General features: G+C 38.6%; 1 protein-coding gene across 2 annotated transcripts in view; it reads right to left on the bottom strand.

The window, feature by feature from the left end:
* Window positions 1-19,571, bottom strand: part of OSBPL10 (oxysterol binding protein like 10) — a 185,290-nt gene that overhangs the window by 108,967 nt on the left and 56,752 nt on the right. For both annotated transcript variants that reach the window (XM_073333363.1, XM_073333364.1), the window contains 2 exons: window positions 18,050-18,129; window positions 2,150-2,341 (listed from right to left, as the gene is read on the bottom strand). In XM_073333363.1, the coding sequence (XP_073189464.1) occupies window positions 2,150-2,341; window positions 18,050-18,129 (272 nt within the window). The remainder of the gene's footprint in view (window positions 1-2,149; window positions 2,342-18,049; window positions 18,130-19,571) is intronic.

Below are 19,571 nucleotides of genomic sequence, written 5' to 3'. Positions count from 1 at the left end.
CATCATAGCCTAACTCCCTTCATGCCTCACATCAATAAAGCCCACCCCCAGCCCGCTGTGGGTAAGGCAAAAACCCCCCAACTCCACCTAGATCAATCTGGTGGTGAGGGAAAAATTCCTTCCCAGCTCCCCTGCCCACCCTGCAAAAAAAGGGAGGCTAGCGCAATGCCCACAGAAGGTCTTGACCAAACCTGGTATTTTACCATCTAAAGAGGAGGGAGGGTGGGTGCTGCCTCAGCCTGATCTATGTAAAAGGGGGCTTCACCGCATGGGGCAGCCCATTTTAAACCCTTCCGCCCATCCAGTTCCCAGGGGATGAGCTAGCGTTGCCATGCTGGCCCCTTGTCCCCTTTTGCAGCAGTTTGACCTCTCCCATCCTCCCCCCACACAGCCATAAAGCACAGTTCCATTCATTCAGCCAGCCAGCCAAGTTCCCTCCCATTTAAAGGTGTGGTATGGTCATTTCCTTCAAGAGGCAAAAAAGATTTGATTTAGTACTGGATACTATCATAACACTATATCTAACACCAGAAGATTAAGATATGGTAGAAAGCATGTGAGTTCCAAGATTACAACTGATCCTTTTCTATACATACCGGGCTCCTAAATAAAAATTAAATGAAGAACAACAAATGTTGCATATATAAATCAGAAGAGGAAACATACACGTATATTCTATGGGAGTGTGCAACAATAACGTAATCCTGGAAAACAGGAAGTGAACATGGTAAAAAGGGGTTTGTTCAACTCTTTTTCTTAATGTGAGATGGTTTCTTTGACTCTTCATAACAAAACAAATGATACTCCAGAAACAAAAGGAAACCCCTTTCCCCTCCAAATTGTAAACTAGGTAACCTTGACAGGTGATTTTTGCAGCCTACGGCCCCAATTCTGCCAAGACTTAACATCAATTACTTAAAATGGACTTGAAGTCAATGGGACTATTCGGGGGGCAATAGTCTGTAAAACTTTGCATGATCAGGTATTAGAATGGGCTCCCTTCCAATTAAATTACAACATGGAGACTTTTCAAGCAGTTGGACTTCTTTCATAAGCACTCATAATTAGTAATGTTTTATAATGAAATATACACAACTATTTTGGAAAATCTTAAGCATGTTGACTACAGACAGGAAAAATGTATCTTTCTGTACATTTTACAGATTATTGAAAACTATTTGTCACAGGGTTTTTTTGTTTTTTGGGTTTTTTTTGGTTTTTTTTTTAAGATAGGATTCTGGTCTTTGGTTCAGCTACATCAGAAGTTTCTGAGAAACTATTTCAGTTTTCACCTGACCAGAGAGAGTGAAAATGCTCATGTAATCCTTGCTAAATTATAACCTGACATGGTTTATATCAAGGAAAAAGCAGAATACCTGTGGGGTAATAGCTATATTTTGCTCAAGTGAATAGAAGGGATGCACATGGCAGCATGAAAATCAAGTTTACCTTTGTTCCTCATGACACCATCTCTTTAAAATAAAATTACTTTGTGAAATATAGTAAAACCTTTCCAAATCTCACTTCAACTCAAAAGCCCTATATTCTCACAAACAAAAATAGGAGTTTCTAACATTTAGCAACAGACTAAATGTTACCAGTTTGTAAACACTACATATGTATGGAGGTCTTGTATCACTGACTTTATTAATGTTACAAAATAGATAATGCATTTATTGATCTATTATGTTATCAAATTAAATAACTTGTTAAAATAAACAAACAGTCAATTTAGTACCCTTTTTATTGGGTGTTAGCTTACTTGCAAATTTGAAAAATTCAGTAATCCTCAATGGGTCTCCTACTCACTACAAATCAGTGAAAGTCTACTCAGTTCTTAACCGTATAATTGGAGTATTGTTTAATTGGCTAAAATTCCTAGTAGTTATGCAATTAGTTGATCAAAATCCTATCTTTAACAACAAAAGGGTAAAAGATACTCTATTTGTAGAGATTTAATTTAAAACTATACAAATATGCATTAAGTTGGGATGCATATCCATTTTTACTATGCTACAGGATAAAAATGAAGTTAATTCTATTTAAACCATCAAAAATTCTTCCAAGAGAGCATATGTATTTAAAGTCATAAGAAAAAGAGGATATTTGGAGCTCACACACCAACAAGGACACATCACATAACTCCTACCTCTTTGACTTCATGGAGCTGACCAGTATATTGACTCTTGGCTCTCCGGGCTGCTGCAGGCGATTTGTGATGTGTGACGGTGACAACAGTCGTTCCACTTTGACCCTGATGTTTTTGACTACTAGGAGATGCAGAATTACTCATCCCAGAAGGAAGCAAAGACAGGCTTCTGTTTCGTGAGGAGGGAGTGTTCTAGAATAAGCAACAGATTGTTAAAACGAAGAATTAAGATACATGAGTAAATAACGTATGACCAAAAACTCTAAGGCTGCACTCTTCTCATTATAAAACTGAACCTGGAGAACTATAGGCACTCAAGTCTTACTGATGACAAAAAATGCTGATAACAGGTATGGTGAAATTATGGCAAGGATCAGCCCTGATAGTGCAGAAGTTGCTTACTATGTACCTGGTTTGTTGAGATTTCTGAAGTAGGCTTCCCTAGCTCTGGCAAACATTGCTATATATTAATATGCTCAAAGTATCTTTGTAGCCAAACACACAAACCTTTTAAATAGGGTAAATAATCTGCTTTCCTAAGCACAAAAGAATCTCAATTACACTGATACAACTAGATTTTATGAAGTCACTGACCTGTAATTCATGAGGCATGCTTGCTGATTATACAAAAAGGTATTTAGTTAAAGTTAGTGCTTTCCCCTGATTAGTTTCTGAAATAGTTTGATGCTTCCTTTGCATAATTTTCAAAGCAGCAGCCATTGTAAGGCCCATACTCCAGGTTAAATTAAAATTTGAAGCAGAAGTGTGATTTGTAAGTGTCAAGACATATTTTGGGGAGTGGATGAGGACAGGAGCAGAGAGGAGGGACAGAAAAGTTGGTAAGTGGGTTTTCGGGAGTGTCTATAGTCTGATCACTCTCCAGCTCTTGCTCTATTAATCACAGGTGACGTGGGGGGGGGGGTTGGAAGAGAATACGGGGCCGCATGTCCCCCCAGATTTCTGCCAGGGTGGGAGTCAGGCTGAGCGCAGCTGAGAGCGACCTGCCTGGGAAAGTCACCGACACCGTGCACTTCTGCTGAGTCCTGCTAGGTGGCACCCGGAGCCGGGAAGCAAGATCAGGCTGGTAGCAGGCTCAGTGGTGGAACCAGCTGAGATGCCTGTGAGGCTGCAAAGGGAGCTCGGGGCAATGGGGAGAGGGAGGCAATGGGCGGAGGGGGAAGGCAGCACAGACCAGGGGCACTGGGGGCGGGGTGGGTGGAGAGCCCAGGGCAACACAAGCGTAGTTCCCCTGAAACTGCGACAATGATATTTTATTTCATTTTTTCTAAAGGCCCAAATCCAGCAAAGTACTTACACGTGCTTAAGTCCAAGCACTTGACCAGTTCCATTAATTTCAATGGGTCTACTCACATGCTTATAACTGAGCATAAGCTTAAGAGTTTGCTTGATTGGGGCCTTAATGTCAGAACATATTATACTAAATCATAATTAAGAACTGGAAAGTCACACTATTAAACTTTGTAATGTTAATAGCAAAAGTGGGTGAGTTGTGAAGCTTCCATTCAAATTCAAGTTCCTCGACTTCAGATCCAAACCCAAGCCACTTCATAAGAGTGCTGGAATTCAGAATTCTGAACTGGCCCATCATGAAAATAAACAAGCTATGAAGGTGAAATCTGAACTTAGATCTGATCTTCCTCATGTTTCTGAGTGGTTTGGATTCTGTGTCCTAGTTTTGGGTCCATCTCTAATTAAAAATGAACTGTAAAGAGAAAAGGGAATGGTAGGCAAGCCAAGAAACGTGACTTGACCGTCTGCTAACTGGGCTGGGCACAGGAGATTGAGCACAGAACTCTGTTTTAATTTACTTTCCAAAAATTCTTTCAAACCATATCCTCTTGCCATGAAATCTGTTTTTACAGGTTTGCTAATAATACCCCATATTTATCATTCTGTGATACTACAGATACCAGAAGAGTCAGATGTCAGAAGAGACATCATAGCCAACAGTAGAGTTAGCATGAGATTTCTGGTACTTGTGATGCCAATGTCTCCTTGTAAACACAGAAGAGAGAGCAGATTCAAATGGAGAGGGAAAATAATTTTATAAGGTTAAATTAGAACTGATTCCTGACATAATTATTGGGTGCTTATACTATCACAAGAGCTTTAAAAATTATATCAAAAGGATTGTTTTGCAAATATCTGTTGTTCAAATTGATATAAAACACCAGTGCAATCCAGAGCCTCTTTGTGTGTAGCTCACTTTTAGAACAGTCTCTATCTGCTATTACATAGTGTCATGAGACATTAGAAGTAGCTCTAGAAATCAAAACTCTTTTGTCTCGAGTAACTGCCCTGAACCTCTCTGCATAACACCAGAACCTTTAAATTGTGCCCGCCCCTTCCTCCCACTGTCAGCAGTTAACAGTCTCCTCTGCTATTAATAATAGTCTGAGTTTTCCCCCCCCGCATGAGGTTCAATTGTTCACATATCTGATCTTTTAATAGGGTTGCTACTCCATAGTTTGTTCACTGCATCACTCAGTTATTTTATACTAGAGAAAGCCTTAAGGACTGCAGTTTCAGTCAGGCACACAGATGTACCAGAACACAGATAATATAACCATTGCAGATATCACAATGATAGACACTTTAGCGTGTTATCTATATGTGGTCCATCACAGCCAAGGCTATTTTGTCCATGTTTGAAAAATGCTCTTGGTGATTTAATTTCCACACTTAGAGAGATCTATGTAATGTGCTTGCTAAGCTTCTTTCTTCTGTTTTATTATATTCTTGTTATATGCATACATCTTTTGTTTCGAGTTTATTTTAGCGTCAGACAAAATGGCACGTATTGTACACTGACAATAACATTTTAATAAAAAATTGAGGATGGCATAGATGCAATATTTTGAGTGAAATACAGGTATGATCCCACTATTTCTACCTACAAGCTCAATATATTCATACTTGCAAAGAACAGGTAGATGAGCTTTCATAGTTGCAAAGAGAATTATTATAATAAGTGAATGGAAGAGGAAGTCTTATTTTCACCAGTAGCACCTATATACTCAGAATGGCCTCAAATTTGAAACAGTATATTGTAGTATGGCCAGTAAATAGCACCTGAAAGCCTTCTCCTTTTTATCCCTTAAAGGCTAGTTAATGGCACTGCAATCATGTATAATGCCTGTCACTTTCATTAAAAGGTATCAGATCTTGTGAAAGTAGAATGAATTATACTGAAATTATAATTCATTAAAGAAATGCTACTTGAAGGGTTTGTTGAAATATAGTTGTCAGGAAGAGAAACTTTAAGGAGTGTGAGAAAATGGGTCCTCAAACTAATTAACTTAGAGCTCCTACTGAGCTAGGAGATTGGTAAACGTTAGTATGCAAATAAGATATGTATGTATATTTGTCAGTTTCTGCTTCCTTTTGTCTCTTATGTTAAATTGGCTTTGGCTTATTTGTATAAATAAGTTAGCTTGAGTCTCAGAGGGGGGCTCACATATCTGGGTGCATTGGCAAAGCGCTTTGCTAATAAACAGAGTGTTCTGACAAATTATGTGAGTCCTGAATCTGACTTTGACAATCTAAAACTGACAAACTTAATTTATAATTAGCATTTGGATTAAAGTCAGACATTGTGTATAATAGTCATGGTAATAGTACATTTCATCAACTCCAGATAATGCACTTTACCAACACATATAAAAGGGGCAAGGAGGGAACTTTGTTACATGTTTTAGGAGAGCAATTACCTCTACACTCGGCCAAAAGATTGAGACATCTGGTATGTCAGAACCTGATTCTATAAGCCCTACACATGCAGAACATACACTGCATAGAGAGTAGTCACAGTAACAAAACACAGAGTACACAGATCTGGTTTAATGTATATCCCCTTCACACACAAACACACTTCAGAAGTTATGATCTGATCCTGCAAACATGGCTGAGTGCAGGGGTTTGCTACCATGACTAACTGCAATTATAAGCATCAGCCATCCATTAAACTAACCATCATTGCTGGTGTTTTCCATTTGTGTTAAACAGGATTTGGACTAAAATGAGAGGCTTATTGTTTTTACGTTATCTTTGGTTATATGGTATTGTTTAGATACAATTACGACTGAAGATATTTACAGCACTGGAGAATCTAGATTCTTTACCTCTGATGACTTGAGCCTTCCCTCTCATTATAAGACCTATTGAAATAGGCTGTGCCTAAGTACATCAGAACATCACATACTTCCGGCATGATAAACATACAATATAGATTTTTCCTTTTAAAATTTGACTACCAACATAATGTATCCAATGATAAACAGGGGAAGGAAGAATCCTGGTAATGGGATATTTTTCAGAACAAGATCTGAAGCCCACCTCTCCGTACGCTTCAGAACCTGAACTCTAGCCCAAACCGGAACTTCCAGCACCTTCTACACAGCTACTGTGAACACACTAGCCTGAGCCCCGCAAGCCCAAGCCTGTGGACCCAAACTGGCAATCTCACTCCAAAATGCTGTGCCTACATACTCTACAGGATGGCAAGCAACTTAGGGAAGGAGCAGCTCACTCAGTCTGTCCTTACTATCTCTGCAGTCATTGCCTCAACCCCTGTTCTTCCTCCTCCCACCTTCCGTCCAATCTGAGATCAGCTCCTCTGCTCCACCACCCTGTCCTGAACAAAGCTCAGATTTAGAGCTGGATTTAGGGCAGCTTTGAACATTCAATAACAGGGTGTGTTTTGATTAGTTTATCAGATGTTCTCTCTTTATTAAAACAGACTACAGTTCACAAAAATACCATACCTTTATTTGTTTATAGTAAATTCAGCCCTATGAGAAGTTCTAACATACCAGAGTTATTCCAAAGTAAGTGCTTATTTATCCAAAACCAAGTACCTACGCACATGACAAGATTAAAGAATTTTTTTTTAGTTCTCTGCAGAAGCACTTTGAAGTGAAGTGTGATCAAGAACAGTATAAAAATAAAATGGCATTTATTATTCAGTTTTATGAAATAGTTACTGCATCTAATTTATCTTTTATATACTTATGCTCTAATAATCATCTTACTTGTGTTACTCCTTTTGGGGATTACTGAAGATAAAATTTTAGTAACCTATAAGATTTCACCACACAAAAGAGAAAACTTGTCAAAATGTCAGATCAGATCAAGACTACCACTGATCAAGATTAACAAATTAACAAAAATGGACTGAACATTTTTTTTACTTGACTAAAGCAGAGTTTATCTGAACTGTCTGTGCCTACAGTACATATTTAGATCAATCAAAACTCAAAAAAAGGTACCATGCATATGCTTTGTGCCTACTTGACATAACTTAAAAATACGTTCCAAGTACAGCATTTTAAGATAACATACTGCAAACTCCCCCTCCTCAAACAATTCCCTCCCATTTTCAAGTGTCTGGGAAAAAAAAGATGAGTCTTGCAAGATCGTTAATATCAGCTATATCCTTCCTTACTTTAAGACTCCAGTATAAATATTTTACTGTCCCCTCAACTTTCCAGGGGTAGGTGTTACAGAAAAGTTCTAGTATACATACTGATTTTACTTTAAGAGTTCATTCACGTGTGGCAATTACTGTGTCACTTCAGGACTAATTACAGAAAATGCGTCTTTTTGTGCAGACTGCAACATTACTTGATACATTTTCTCACACATCATCTAGAATTCTAGAGAACTGCAAACTGCTTATGTCATACAGATGTAGTTTAAGTGTTGATGCTTTCAAGAAATAGCAACGTTTACTACCAAAAATGACAACCACTGCAAGAAATAGATTTCAATAGCAATAGTAATTTTAAATGTATATAGATATAGGGCTTCTCATTTCAAATGATCCCAAAGTGCTATAAAAAACATTCAAGAATCACTTAATCCACAACTGAAACACAACTATTTTTGGAGTAGCACATCAGAGCTGTTCAAGAGCACACAGTAGCACTGTGGAATAATTTAAGAAAAATGAAAAATAGCACTTGCATTTGAAACTCTGGCATGGGAGGTTTAGTTGAGCAACATTTGGCTCAGTTGCAAATTAGGCAAGATAATGAGTAAAAGCTTCCTCCATAGCTTAAAATATGTGAAACATCCAATGTCAATCTCATATGAACAGCATTTCCTGTCTCCCACAACCACTGGTTCTATACTGACTCACAGAGAAGAGTGTAGGTTTCAGAGTAGCAGCCATGTTAGTCTATATCCGCAAAAAGAACAGGAGTACTTGTGGCACCTTCGAGACTAAAATTTATTAGAGCATAAGCTTTCGTGGGCTACAGCCCACTTCATCGGATGCATAAAATGGAACATATACTAAGAAGATAATAAACACACACACACACACTCACACACAAGGTGGAAGTTGCCATACAAAGTATGAGAGGCTAATTAGTTAAGATGAGCTATTATCAGCAAGAGAAAAAAAACTTTTGTAGTGATAATCAAGATGGCCCATTTAGACAGCTGACAAGAAGGTATGAGGACACTTAACGTAGGGAAATAGATTCAATATGTGTAATGACCCAGCCACTCCCAGTCTCTATTCAAACCCAAGTTAATAGTATCTAGTTTGCATATTAATTCAAGCTCAGCAGTTTCTCACTGGAGTCTGTTTTTGAAGCTTTTCTGTTGCAAAATTGCCACCCTTAAGTCTTTTACTGAGTGGCCAGAGAGGTTGAAGTGTTCTCTTACCGGTTTTTGAATGTTATGATTCCTGATGTCAGATTTGTGTCCATTTATTCTTTTACGTAGAGACTATCCGGTTTGGCCAATGTACATGGCAGAGGGGCATTGCTGGCACATGATGGCATATAAAGACTGGGAGTGGCTGGGTCATTACACAGATTGAATCTATTTCCCCATTGTTAAGTATCCTCACACCTTCTTGTCAACTGTCTAAATGGGCCATCTTGATTATCACTACAGAAGTTTTTTTCTCCTGCTGATAATAGCTCATCTTAATTAATTAGCCTCTTACAGTTGGTATGGCAACTTCCACCTTCTCTGTATGTATAGATATATCTTCTTACTATATGTTCCATTCTATGCATCCAATGAAATAGGCTGTAGCCCACAAAAGCTTATGCTCTAATAAATTTCTTAGTCTCTAAGGTGCAACAAGTACTCCTGTTCTTTTTTAGAGAAGAGTGTAATGTATTAAATTACCCAAACCATACATTTTCCACATGTCCCCATCTAAATACTCTTCCTTGCCTTATTCTGCTTACCTACTATATGGGGTTCTGATGGAACCATAGTACAAACTACTACAACTAGAGACTAAAATACAATGCCTATGATTGATTCACACTTTTTTACCAACAGATCAAGGCACAGAGAGGAAATATGGATTTTAAGTTGGCACTATCATTCACAAGCCTTGTGAATAGGAAAGAAAGTAGTAGACATGATATATCTTGACTTTAGCAAGGCTTTGATACAGTCTCACATGACCTAGGAAAATACACCTAGATGGAGCTACTAAAAGGTGGGTGCATAACTGGCTGGAAAACCATTCCCAGAAAGTAGTTATCAGTGGTTCAAAGTCAAGCGGGAAGGACGTATTGAGTGGGGTCCCACAGGAATCACTTTTGGATACGGTTCTGTTCAATATCTTCATCAGTGATTGAGATAATGGCATAGAAAGTACTTTTATAAAGTTTGCGGATGATACCAAGCTGGGAGGGGTTGCAAGAGCTTTGGAGGATAGGATTTTAATTCAAAATGATCTGGACAAACTGGAGAAATGGTCTGAAGTAAATAGGATGAAATTCAATATGGACAAATGCAAAGTACTCCACTTGGGAAGGAACAATTAGTTGCACACATACAAAATGAGAAATGACTGCCTAGGAAGGAGTACTTCAGAAAGGCATCTGGGGGTCAGAGAATCACAAGCTAAATATGAATCAACACTATAACTCTGTTGTAAAAAAAGCAAACATAATTTTGGGATGTATTAGCAGGAGTGTTGTAAGACAGACACGAGAAGTATTTCTTTCACTGCACTCCACACTGATTACGCCTCAACTGGAGTATTGTGCCCAGTTCTGGCTGCCACATTTCAGGAAAGATGTGGACAAATTGGAGAAAGTCCAGAGAAGAGCAACAAAAATGACTAAAAGTCTAGAAAACATGACCTATGGGGGAAAATTGAAAAAACTGGGTTTAGTCTGGAGAAGAGAAGGCTGAGGGGGGACACAATAACAGTTTTCAAGTACATAAAAGGTTGTTACAAGGAGAAGGGAGAAAAATTGTTCTCCTTAACCACTGAGGAGAGGACAAGAAACAATGAGCTTAAATTGCAGCAAGGGCAGTTAAGGTTAGACATTAGAAAAACCTTCCTGTCAGGGTAATTAAGCACTGGAATAAATTGCCTAAGAAGTTTGTGGAATCTCCATCACTGGAGATTTTGAATGAGCATCTGTCAGGGATGGTCTAGATAATACTTAGTCCTGCAATTAGTGCAGGGGACTGGACTAGGTGACCTCTTGATGTCCCTGCCAGTTCTCTGATTCTATGATTAAAATAAATAGATAGCTAATTTAATACCTATTTCTTAAAGACATTTTGGTCATTGATTTATTGCTGTATGTTCCGTCTCCTTAAACTTGTAGGAGGGTTGGTTATATCTATAGGCAGTCCTTTTGTATTATTCTGTGTTTTTAATTTATGGGATTGTGAAACTGAGACCCATTGGTGGCTCACTACTCTGTGTCAGCAACTCTTATTAGGCCTGAGAAATGCACTACACTTAATATATTGCTGTCACAGTATTTCACTATAAAGCAGGGGTTCTCAAACTGGGGGTCAGGACTCCTCAGGGGGTTGGGAGGTTATTACATGGGGGGTCACGAGCTGTCAGCCTCCACCCCAAACCCCGCTTTGCCTCCAGCATTTATAATGGTGTTAAATATATTTTGAAGTGTTTTTTATGTATAAGGGGGGGGTCGCACTCAGAGGCTTGCTGTGTGAAAGGAGTCACCAGTACAAAAGTCTGAGAACCCCCGCTATAAAGCACATCATGTGAGATATCAAATGAAAACCAGCGAGACATGTATTAACACTGTAAGAAGACTTATAGATATTCCTCATATTATGTTGTAAAGTCTAACAAGGCAGAACGGGCAAAGAGGTCTTCTGCTATTCAACTATCTCTGTCTCTAATGTAAGTTAACCACTGCAAAGCCAAATACAACGGGAGTTACATTTGCAAGTGAAGTAAACAGGAAAAACAAGTTAACAAGGGAGATGTAACGGCAGCATGGCACCGGCACCCAGGAACAAGCAGCATGGGAGGAGAGTCTTATCACAGATTCATAGATATTAAGGTCAGAAGGGACCATTATGATCATCTAGTATGACCTCCTGCACAATGCAGGCCACAGAATCTCCCCCACCCACTCCTGCGATAAACCTCTCACCTATATCTGAGCTATTGAAGTCCTCGAATCATGGTTTAAAGACTTCAAGGAGCAGAGAATCCTCCAGCAAGTGACCCATGCCCCATGCTACAGAGGAAGGCGAAAAACCTCCAGGGCCTCTTCCAATCTGCTCTGGGGGAAAGTTCCTTCCCGACCCCAAATATGGCGATTAGCTGAACTCTGAGCATATGGGCAAAATTCACCAGCCAGATACCCAGGAAAGAATTCTCTGTAGTAACTCAGATCCCACCCCGTCTAACATCCCATCACAGGCCACTGGGCCTATTTACCATGAATATTTACAGATCAATTAATTGCCAAAATCATATTGCCCCATCATACCATCTCCTCCATAAATTTATCAAGTTTAATCTTTAAGCCAGATAGACCTTTTGCCCCCACTGCTTCCCTTGGAAGGCTATTCCAAAACTTCACCCCTCTGATGGTTAGAAACCTTTGTCTAATTTCAAGTCTGAACTTCCCCATGACCAGTTTATATCCATTTGTTCTTGTGTCCACAATGGTACTCAGCTTAAATAATTCCTCTCCCTCTCCGGTATTATCCCTCTGATATATTTATAGAGAGCAATCATATCTCCCCTCAACCTTCTTTTAGTTAGGCTAAACAAGCCAAACTCCTTGAGTCTCCTTTCATAAGACAAGTTTTCCATTCCTCAGATCATCCTAATAGCCCTTCTCTGTACCTGTTCCAGTTTGAATTCAGCCTTCTTAAACATAGGAGACCAGAACTACACACAGTATTCCAGGTGAGGTATCACCAGTGCCTTGTATAACGGTACTAAAACCTCCTTATCTCAACTGGAAATACCTGGCCTAATGCATCCCAAGACCGCATTAGCTTTTTTCACAGCCATATCACATTGGCGGCTCATAGTCATCCTATGATCAACCAATACTCCAAGGTCCTTCTCCTCCTCCATTACTTCTAATTGATGCGTCCCCAGCTTATAACTAAAATTCTTGTTATTAATCCCTAAATGCATAACCTTACACTTCTCACTATTAAATTTCATCCTATTACTATTACTCCAGTTTACAAGGTTATCCAGATCTTCCTGTATGATATCCCGGTCTCTCTCTAAATTGGCAATACCTCCCAGCTTTGTATCATCCGCAAACTTTATTAGCACACTCCCACTTTTTGTACCGAGGTCAGTAATAAAAAGATTAAATAAGATTGGTCCCAAAACCGATCCCTGAGGAACTCCACTGGTAACCTCCCTCCAGCCTGACAGTTCACCTTTCAGTAGGACCTGCTGTAGTCTCCCTGTTAACCATTTCCTTATCCACCTTTCAATGTTCATATTGATCCCCACCTTTTCCAATTTAACTAATAATTCCCCATATGGCACGGTATCAAACGCCTTACTGAAATCTAGGTAAATTAGATCCACTGCGTTTCCGTTCTCTCAAAAACCTGTTACTTTCGCAAAGAAGGAGATCAGGTTGGTTTGGCACGATCTACCTTTTGTAAAACCATGTTGTGTTTTGTCCCATTTACCACTGACTTCAATGTCCTTAACTATTTTTTCCAAGACCTTGCATACTACAGATGTCAAACTAAGAGGCCTGTAGTTACCCAGATCACGTTTTTCCCCTTTCTTAAAGATAGGAACTATGTTAGCAATTCTCCAATCATACAGTACAACCCCTGAGTTTACAGATTCATTAAAAATTCTTGCTAATGGGCTTGCAATTTCATGTGTCAATTCCTTTAATATTCTTGGATGAAGATTATCTGGGCCCCCCAATTTAGTCCCATTAAGCTGTTCAAGTTTCGCTTCTACCTCAGATATGGTAATATCTACCTCCATATCCTCATTCCCATTTCTCATGCTACCATTATCCCTAAGATCCTCTTTAGCCTCATTAAAGGCTAGAGGCAAAGTATTTGTTTAGATATTGGGCCATGCCTAGATTATCCTTGACCTCCACTCCATCCTCAGTGTTTAGCGGTCCCACTTCTTCTTTCTTTGTTTTCTTCTTATTTATATGGCTATAGAACCTTTTACTATTGGTTTTAATTCCCTTTGCAAGGTCCAACTCTACTTCACTTTTAGCCTGTCTCACTTTATCCCTACATGTTCTGACCTCAATAAGGTAGCTTTCCTTGCTGATCCCTCCCTTGCTGATCCCTCCTTCTGCTTTTTCTTAATCACCTCTCTGAGATGCTTGCTCATCCAGCTTGGTCTACAACTCCTGCCTATGATTTTTTTCCCCTTTCTTGGGATGCAGGCTTCCAATAGCTTCTGCAGCTTTGATTTAAAGTAATCCCAGGACTCCTCTACCTTTAGATCCATAAGTTCTTCAGTCCAATCCACTTCCCTAACTAATTTCCTTAATTTTTCAAAGTCAGCCCTTTTGAAATCAAAAACCCTAGTTGCAGATTTATTTTTGTTTGTCCTTCCGTTCAGTTTGAACTGAAATAGCTCATGATCACTTGAACCAAGATTGTCCCCTACAACCATTTCTTCTATGAGGTCCTCACTACTCACCAAAACCAAATCCAAAATGGCATCCCCTCTAGTCGGTTCAGCAACTACTTGATGAAGGAATCCATCAGCTATCGCATCTAGGAAAATCTGAGCCCTATTATTATTACTAGCACTCGTCCTCCAGTCTATATCTGGGAAGTTAAAGTCTCCCATGATCACGCAGTTTCCATTAGTATTTACTTCATTCAAAACATTAAAGAGGGCTCTGGATCCATATCTATATCAGATCCCGGTGGTCTATAGCACACCCCAAGCACTATCCCAGGGGAGGCTCTAGTAGTTTTCTTCCCCAATGTGATTTTTGCCCAGACGGACTCTGTCTTATCCATTCCATCGCTTCTTATTTCTTTACATTCTACCTCATCATTGATATACAGTGCTACTCCACCACCTTTGCCTTTATTTCTGTCTTTCCTGAACAGCACATACCCTTCAATACCCATACTCCAGTCATGACGACTATTCCGCCATGTTTCCGTTATCCCTGTAATATCTGGTTTCACTTCCTGCACCAGTAGCTCGAGTTCCTCCATTTTGTTATCTAGGCTCCTCACATTGGTGTACAAACATCTTAATTTTTGCTGTTTGGCCTCGCTCACATTCCATACCCGATTAAGCACAGTCATTCTACAGCCAGTATGACCTATTAGACTAGTATCCACACTGCCCTTCCTCCTTATGTCCATTCTCCTACCCACAGCTGTATCCTTTCTTACTTTGTTTTCTTCCCTCTCAATGCTAAAATGCTTATCTGTAGGTACTCTTCAAAAGGATACATTTCAAAGGTTTGCTGAACTACAAGAATCCCCTTTGATTATCCATTTCACTGACAAACACCCTGTAATATGGAAGGAGGTGGTTCATGAAAAATCTGGATCCTGATTTGACTGAAAAATCAGCATGCTCTGCAAAAGGACTTTGAGGGTGAGAAACTCTCTCAAAGGAGCGTAGCCTGTCAAAGTTATGATGAGTCTTTTGGAAGTGTATTACACTTTTGTTTTATTTGGAAACAGCTTTCCTTTCTGAATACTCACTTGAATCTGTGAATCTCTTTCTGTTACTAAACCTGTATTTGTTTTCACTATAAATAAATTACAGTGTGATGTTGTTAGAAAGGACCTGATCTTGAGCTGTAACCTTCCAGTGGTATGCAAGTCTCTTTGGAGACAGAGGACTTGGTAATTACTACGAGTATCTCGTGATAGGGGCTAGGCACTATAGGGAGGCACTAAAGGCTGGCAGAGCTGAGATTGTTTGGGTGGCTAACAGACTGGGGTGACAGGAACTGACACCCAGTTTAGCACCAGCAAGTCTCCTCTTGCTGAGGTAGGGGAAAGTATCTGAGGACTAGTGATACTTAAGTGGAGCTAGCCTGGAATCCATAATGCAGAGTGCTCGTGTTAGCAGCTGACTGAGTTGTTCTAACTCAAGTTTTAGCCTGCACCCCCTGATGGACCAGCTATCTCAAGTTAAAACACCACCACACTTGAATTTAGAGTATGTGAATGGAAGAGGAGTCTGGGGCAACACCTGAGTTAAAGCTTGTCATCACTGCAAAGTTAAGAGGACAAGTCTCATTGAGCTTCAACTGGACTCATGTCTCTTAAGTTATGTACTTTTGACAATCCCAGCCTCAGCTGTGTGCCCAAAACAAAACTTATTGTAGATTTTGATTAGTACTAACTTCATACATATGAAGTTTGTCATGCCATTCCTCCATTGTCTATGAGTGTTCTGCTCTTGTGAGCATGCTGCAGGGGACTGAAATTAACAAACATCCTACTGTGAATTACAATTTTGGTGTGGTGTTTAAAAGGAAAATATACATCTGTTGTTGCTTTTCCTTTCCTTAAACCAGAACTGCATCATGCAAAACTGAATGATCCTTACAGAGCAATATAAAATGGACTGTATGACATTTTCTGACTGATCATTTCCCATTCAACATGAAGAAAAAAGGATAACATAGTCTAGCTCCTTCCACAGTTCTAGTATTGTAGCATTCAAGTACTTGTAATTTGCAAAGCAAACCTACTAGCAATACTGTAACTGTAATAGTATCATGTTCTAACTTCTATATTCCCTCAACAAATGTTTCCTGAACTCTGGTCCACAAACCAGCAGCTGTTTATGGAGTGCCTGCTAGCCACATGGTGCTACTCTCCTCTATGTTTCCAGCTGCTAAACTGCACTCAAAAGAAACTAAAGAAAAATCAGGAAAACATTTAATGTACTTTCCCATGTAAGCAATTGATGCAGATGCCAAGAAGGGTGGCGTAATTTGATCAGCAACAAAGGGGAGGTAGTCCACACTATCGTGAACAGGAAAGAGAGGTAGGTCCGCCAGACAATAACTCTGCTAAGATGAGCTCAGAACAGTTTGAGAGCACCCTTCCCTAAACTGCATGTGTTCCTAGAAAAATAAGCAATTTCCTTAGTTTATTTGAATTTTAAATAAGTCTATGTCTTCAGACATCAATATACATATACTACTGCTGGGAGCCAAGCAGCCTCTCTGTTTCTTTCTGAATTTTTAATATTAATCTATATTTTAGATACATCCTCTGTGGTCTGTTCACAAATATTATTATATGTTTAAAATGCAATGGACACCCAGTTCACCTTAAATCAAAATTTTAATCTAGAAAATTCACTTGTTTTTATCCTGTAAGTGACCCATTTTATGTAGCGCAGTTTCAATTTTGCATTTTCATGAACCAAGAGGGGAGGGTTTTTTTAAAAATAGAGGAGAATTTGAACAAGATCAGGATTTATCCACTTCAGGTGGCAAATAAAAAAGCCTACTTTTCTAAAAAGAAATGTAAAATCAAATAATTAAAAACTTAGTATTTAAAGCTAGGAAAGGATCAGTAAAGATGCTGGGAAACTGCCCACTATTAACAACTGGAATAAGATTACCAACTCACTTTACAAAGGGTATTCTTACACTAGAACCTTTAACTAAAGTTAGCTGAGTGCTAATTAACTCAGGTTAGCCAACACATTTATACACCCTAGTCTTGGCACTTCACAAACATTTGTTCCACAACACAAATGGTTTACATTAGGTAGAGGGTAGACAGACAAACATTTGTGGAGTGTCCAGACTAATGTGTACAAATGTGTTAGCTAACTCTAGTTAATTAACAAACAATTAGCTCAAGTTTGAAAAACTAGTGTAGACAAACCCACAGATCACCAAACTATTAACTTGAGCCATAGATAGCCCAGATTTGAACCAGTGGCAGGGGTTGGACTCCATATATCATTATCTATCCTCCAAACCAAGTCCACTCTTTGTAAAAGAAGAAAAATTGCATATTATCCCTAATATTCACTTTACGTGTCTTTCAAGATTTCCACACTTCAATTTATAAAATGTTAGCAAGCTCAACTTTTTCTTACCTAACTTTGGGAGCAAATAAGACCACCAATTATTCTTTGAAACGAAACAATTTTCAGTGAAACCAAACAATTTTCATACTACCACATGGATATGCTGCCTTATCATACAGTATAATCATTTTCATACCCAAGTCTATGTGTGGACTAACTTCCCAGCTACTTTTCTAACCTATTAAACCTTTATTATTCCAGCTGTTTAGTAACACGCTTCAGACCTCTGAAGCGCCATACATTAACAAAAAGATATGAAGCAATCACAATATCTTCCTATGTTTATTCCCCTTGGAAATCCCTAAATTCCACTGTCTAGTGAGTCTACCTCCCTCTCAACACTTACTCCTACTACTTTATCTTAAAGCTGAAATGTAGGCAGAATAGACACCACCAGCTTGTGTTATTTACGAAAGGGTTTGAGAGAAACGTAAAAAAAAAAAATAACCCTATACAAATAGAAGTTGACTGCTGTTATTAATGGATTAATTTTTCATGTTATCCTGTTCTTCACTTACCCCAGTTATAGCCAACCATGCTATTTCTTTCCCATTATTATTTACCTTAGAATTACCTTCCGTGTGGTATTTGGCACAGGATCGGAGCTGAGTCACCCAGTATTGTTTTTCCTTTGCATCAGCAGCTAGAACAGAAACAAAAAAGTACAAGAATTGCACATAAACCAATTGACATTACAGAAAAGGGAATGTTTCCAGCACTTGATAACAGTTTAGAAGTACCTTAACTAAGGGAAATTAAAAGTCTATTTATTGCACCAGGCCTTATAAAAGTGCACCAATCTAAACCAATTTAGTTAAATCAGTAACATTTTCTCAGAGACCAGGCTTAAGCCTCAACCTAAGAAGATACTGTGACTGAAGAAAGAAGAAAAACAACTAGTTTTCCACAGTTAATTCATCCATATGATGCAGTGAAAACTCTTATTTATTAAAATAGTTACTTTGTGAATGAGATTTTTTTTTCTTACATTTCCTCCCAAATAAAGATTAGCCCAAATAATCAATTTAACTATTTTTATTTTGCAGTGGAAAAAATGGAGTAAGAAATATACTTGTTTTAAAATGCATATACCCTATGCAATTAAATAATTAGTTTAGTAGAATATAATCCTTTGGGGCCTTAAAAAGTTGCCTTTTTCCCCTCCTTCTTCTTTATGGTATATAAAGGAAGCCTAAAAAAATTAAAATTGGTTGGGTTTTTGTGGTTTTTTGTTGTTTTTTTTTAAGGAGGGTTTTTATTATACTGGAAAGCTGTGCCACTTTAAACTATCCAAGTACAACCCACCCATAGTGTGGATGCAGTTATATCTGTATAAAGGTACTTTATATTGGTACAGCTATTCCCATATGGGAAATGGAATACATGTACTGAAAGAAACCCCCTTTACACCAGTATAACTATCCACACTAGGGTCTGCAACAGTATAACTACTTGGGTAAAAAGTAAAATAAATAAATCATATCCCTAACCAAAAGTTAGACCAGTAAAACTTTCAAGTTTAGATCCAGCCTTAGATATATCAAGAATGTAAAGTTGGTTTTCTGTATTTTTTCTGGGAGACTGTTGGGTGTCAGAAGCTGTGAATACTTAACCATTACATTGACGTGCACAAGGATGTTGAATCTTTAACAAAGTCTTCCTCCACTCACATGTTAATCACTGAAGTTAGCTAAGTTTTACCAACCTCCCCCCAAAAAAAATTTTAAGTAAATTCAATTCAGTAAGAGTAGGGTGACCAGATATTCTATGTCCCGATTTTATAGGGACAGTCCTGATTTTGGGATCTTTGTCTTATATAGGCTCCTATTACCCACCCATCCCCATCCTGATTTTTTACACTTGCTGTCTGGCCACCTTAAGTAAGAGTTATATAGTCTGACTAAAAATCTCTAAAAACCCTAACATGCTGCCTTGATGCATCGAAAAGAAGCATAAAAGGGCACAAACTCACTTTTTCTCCCCTTTGCTCACCACCTTTAAAATTATTGGAAAACTGTATTTATACCAGTATGAATTCTATAAGAGCTGCAGTGTATTACATGTATAATTCAGTTATGATGTATC

The sequence above is a fragment of the Lepidochelys kempii genome, chromosome 2 (genome assembly GCF_965140265.1).
Source record: "Lepidochelys kempii isolate rLepKem1 chromosome 2, rLepKem1.hap2, whole genome shotgun sequence".
NCBI classification, from domain to species: Eukaryota; Metazoa; Chordata; order Testudines; family Cheloniidae; genus Lepidochelys; species Lepidochelys kempii.
The sequence above is the reverse complement of the archived record's forward strand: the minus strand, read 5'-3'. Positions and strand labels throughout refer to the sequence as shown.